This window comes from Haliaeetus leucocephalus, unplaced genomic scaffold (assembly GCF_000737465.1).
Source record: "Haliaeetus leucocephalus isolate CR32 unplaced genomic scaffold, Haliaeetus_leucocephalus-4.0 Scaffold251, whole genome shotgun sequence".
In the NCBI taxonomy this organism is placed as follows: domain Eukaryota; kingdom Metazoa; phylum Chordata; class Aves; order Accipitriformes; family Accipitridae; genus Haliaeetus; species Haliaeetus leucocephalus.
Window position 1 is genome coordinate 10,600,863 of NW_010972687.1, and position 4,595 is coordinate 10,605,457.

At 44.6% G+C, this 4,595-nt stretch overlaps 1 protein-coding gene across 1 annotated transcript in view; it reads left to right on the plus strand.

Annotated features, from left to right (window-relative positions):
* CKS2 (CDC28 protein kinase regulatory subunit 2) overlaps positions 1-2,764 on the plus strand; it is a 3,404-nt gene extending 640 nt beyond the window's left edge. The window contains exons 2-3 of the mRNA XM_010568697.1: positions 1,084-1,211; positions 2,435-2,764. Of these exons, the coding sequence (XP_010566999.1) occupies positions 1,084-1,211; positions 2,435-2,487 (181 nt within the window). The 3' untranslated portion in view covers positions 2,488-2,764. The remainder of the gene's footprint in view (positions 1-1,083; positions 1,212-2,434) is intronic.
* The last annotated feature ends 1,831 nt before the right edge of the window (positions 2,765-4,595 follow it).

The window sequence follows — 4,595 nt, forward strand, 5'->3', positions numbered from 1 at the left end:
GCCCCGGCGGTGGCGCTAGCGCTGTCGGCGCGAGGCCCGGCGGCGGCCGCGCTCCCCGGGCGAGGAGGGCTGGGGCCGTCGGGGCCGCCTCGGGCCCTGCGCCGCCCTCGCTTAGATGCCCTCAGGAGCTGACACGGGGAACTCGAACCCCTTGCGTTCGGAATGCTCTAGGCAGCCGAGAGTAAGGCCTTGTACTGCCTCAGCCCGAGCTGTGAATGTGGGCGAGGCGTGCATTTTGATTAACGCGTCAGCTCTGAAGGCGGTTCATAAGGTCAGGTCAAAAGAGTATTAACAAATGTATTTTGTCAAGCTTTCCAGACGGTGCTCTATCAGCTAGTTTTCAAAGCTGTGTTGTAGCACCAGTCGGTTCCGGATTGCAACGGATACTGTTGAAGTTCAGTCCTCTAGCCTTACTTGGAAGCACCTACTACAAACCGGGATTTTTCTTCCTCTGTGTAGAGATCTGAGGGTCCCTCTTACCAGCTGACTCTTAGGATCTCGAAAACAAGATTGAATGCTTTGCTTTCTATTAAGTGGTAAAGGAGCTTGCAAACGTGGAGAGCAGGCTGTATGTTTCTCCTCAGCTGACAGATCAGGCTCTTAAGTGGTGTTAGTGTGCCATCTTTTTAAATCGGCACTCTCGTCTCTGTGGAAAATATACTGTTGGTTACCAAACGCAAAATAGAGAGTGACTTTATCAATCATTCTAAAAGCCCAAAGTCCTTATTTTTCAAATAGCTGATATGACGGCCAATTGCTAGCAACACATACTTCTACAGAAGTAGCATGGTTAGAGCATGCAGGGGCATTAATATCCTCTAGGAAGTAGGTTGACTGTTTCAATATACAGTTGCATTACAGATGTAACGTTTAGCAGACAATGTGATTTTAAAACTGGATTCCGGGACAGTTGCTTCATAATCCAATTAGTAGTGTCTATCAGTCAGCACCCTAGGCTCCTTTATAGGGAATGCTGGTATTCATAACTGAACTTACTGTCTTTCAGTGTAGGTCTGTGCAAGTTTTCTGGTGTACAAAGGCATTGGTGTATGTAGTATGTGTTTAATAATTAAACTTCTACAGGCATGTGATGCTGCCAAGAGAACTTTCAAAACAAGTGCCAAAATCCCATCTAATGTCTGAAGAGGAGTGGCGACGACTTGGTGTTCAGCAAAGTCTTGGCTGGGTTCACTATATGATCCATGAGCCAGGTAAGCGAATCTGAACAGAATTAGATGAACAAAAGAGTCTAAAATGTCAACTGTTTGGTGCTCAGCTGAAGTGTGTAGTGTGTAATTATTCCTGCTGTGGAATCCAGCTGGAATTCACTACTGAATGTTTAGGCTCCTCTTCTTCTCCTTGCTGTTTTAGCCATTTGTCAGCAAAGAAAACATTACAGCCTTTATTTTAAATGTTCACATCCTGCTCCCAGAACTGCAAAATGCTAGCCTTGCCCTTGGTGTGTGTGGTCTACCAGTAAGTAGACAAAACATGCCAGATGGGAAACTGTTCCCTACCTCTGCCTCTAGAAATAGGCTTCTTGTGAGCTCTTGAATAATGTTAGTATCCCAGTGACTGAACCAAAATTTGTGTAGCAGCATATCTTTAAATCATAAAGCTGGCACACCTACTTTTTGTACAAAAACTTAATAGATGCTCATGTAGACAAGGTCCTGTATTAATGCTCTGAAATGTCTACAGTATAGTTTGAACTCTAGTTATACAGCCTACTAAAAGCAGCACTTAAAACCAGTCTTTCAATTAATGGGATGTGAAGTCCTAAAACTCTGTCAACTAGGATGTACTGAAAACAGCCATTCAAGATGACTTTTTTGTCAGGCTTGTCAGTAGTAACTGGTGATAGATGAATTGCAGCAGCGTGGAGTTCCAAGTTTCTGAAGAACCAGGTAAAGGAGTTGGTATAACCTTCCCAGTGTTCCCCTTACTTGGGCACCTGTGATACTTCAGGCTTTTTTGGAGGAGTTTACAATTAAGTCAGATCAATAATAATGTAAGCTGGCTGTATTAACTGAAGTGCCTTTTGATGCTGTGCTTGTTAGGTACATAGTGTCAAGCATCATCAGCAGTTTGTTAGCCTAAGTTACAGTAACAAAGCTCATCAAATAGCCTAATGTGGAGAGACAGACTTAGTACCAGTACTAACTAAAAATACTCTGTTTTTTTCCAGTACTTCCTTCCTGCAAGTGTCTTAAGTTTATGATACTTCCAACCAGTATAAAACTTTCAAAAGCACCTGTTTGACTGTTGTAAGGTTACTGCAAAGTTGGTCTGTTAATACTACATATGGGGCCATATTAATCTGTTTATTATTTGACAGCAAGCTTCAACTATTGTTCAAGACTTAAATGGAAGAAATCCCTGTAATGAAGACTTAGGGGACAGACTGACAGTCTGTTCAATTTTATTTCCACAGAACCGCATATTCTTCTCTTCAGAAGACCTCTTCCAAAGGATGAACAGAAATGAACCATTGTCTATAAATCTTCTCTTAAATCTTCTGGAACTATGTATATGAGTGTATATAAGTTGGTAGTATTCAGTGAATACTTTAAAATGTACAAAACATGCATCCATACCTGTGCATGAGCTGTATTATTCACAGCAACAACGCTCAGTCAAATGCAATTCCAAGTAGGCTGCTATCTTGTTCTAAGAGTGATGAATATCTTCTTTACTGTTACTGTAAGTGCCTCTGGCTTTTAAGTTACTTTTTTAATTAAACTTTGTGTGGCATGTTCTGACTAGAGGATCACTTGTTACCTGTGTTAAGTAAATTTTGCACTCAGCTGTTCTGCTGAAGTGTAGCATGTTCAAATCCAGTGCCTCACTTGTTCAGTAGTAGGCATAAAGAAATAAACTGGGTTTGATGCTTTATAAAACCTAAGTGTCCAGAGTTCTAATTCACCAGACAAAACATGTCTAACATGCTAATCTTTTTCTGAAGTAGGTACTTTTAACTTGGGGAGCCTCTTGTTTCTCTGCAAGAGTTGTTTTGTCCTACAGGCTGAAGTTCCTAACCCTGATTTGAATTGGGAGCTGCAGGCAACATGGAAAGGAAGCTGGCAGTGGTAGTCAATACTCAGAGTAGCTTCTGCCATGCTCAAATTATGGGACTCTGTAGTTGTTGTAGGTTATAATGGGATTAATTATTCTGCAATGGCTACTTGTCATCCTACTTCTCATGGGGTGTCCTCTCCAGTGATGGGATGCAAGGGAATGTCTTAATGCTGCATCAGGGGAAGTCCAGATTGGGTGTTAGGAAAAATTACTCACTGAGGGGGTGGTCAAGCACTGGAACAAGCTCCGTGAGGATGTGGTCATGGCCCCAAGCCTGTTGGTGTTAAAGAAGTGTTTGGACAACACTCTTAAAGATACGGTTTAATTTTGAGGTTGCCCTGTGTGCAGTCAGAAGTTGGGACCTGATCTTTGTGGGTCCCTTCCAATGGAGGGTATTCAGTGATGACTTGGTATAAACCTGTCTGAAGGTATTAAGCAGTACTTAATGTATGATGGAGATATTTTTATGATTCCTGTCTTGCTTCCTGTTTTTTTTTCTGGGAAGCTAGCTTGTACTCTGTGTAGGCAGAAGTGTTGTCAAAGTAAGCTGAGTGTATTTCATCTGACAAAAGCAGCAGCTGGTTGTAGGACAGTGTGAATTCAGTTTCCTCACCATATGGAAGGTCGGGGCTAACAGTGAAACTCTGCTCAGTCCTTTTTTTAGGAAGCCATGTGCCAGCAAAGGTAAGCTGCTGGATGGACTTGATCTGACAAGTAACAGATTGTATCAAAATGGTCACTGTGGCCTCTTGGGACACTATACTGCCAGCCACATGATCATATTTTTTTTTTAAAAGGTGCTTCAGTATATTTGGTGTTGGGGTAACTCTGTATAGTACCAGTGGTTGTGTCTGGTTCATTTCAAATGCAAGCTAGTGTTACAGCTTGTGTAGGACTTTGAAGACCAACAACAACAGGAAGGTCTGCATGTCGTTTAACTGACGAAGTACAGGCTCTCCCTGTGTAGTGTGTGCTTGTGATTAAGGCCGTTACAATGATGGACAGAGGTAAGTAACCTGCCACATGTGGTGAGGAAAATAACCCCTGTGGTCTTTCCTCTAAAGCTGCTAGAGCTGTCTGTATCGGTGGTGGCCAAATGGTCTGTAACAGGCTCTCGGTGCTGAAGTGCAAGACTTTATATGCCTACCCCTCAGCGTGGGCCTCTCCGAGTGTCAAGCAGATGCCTTCATTAGAAGAACCATCGCCGAGAATCTTGCTGAGCTGTGCTGAAGCCGCGCTTTTCCTCAGGGCTTCAGCACCAGCGTCCCGGGTGTTGTCTTTTGATGCCCCGCTGCCACTGGTGGTCCTTAAAAGGCTTTCTGCTGAGCTGTCGCCTGCAAGTGCCGACCTTTGTGCTCTCCAGGCCCTTCTCCGGGGGGGGCGGCCATCGGCCCTCGGGCGGGGTCAAGCCCCCGGCGCTGTCTGTACCTCTTGGGGCCGGGGCCGGGGCCGGGGCCGCTCGCGGTGGCAGGGCTCGCTGCCTCCTCCGGCTCCCAGCCGCAGGGCCGGGACGGCGC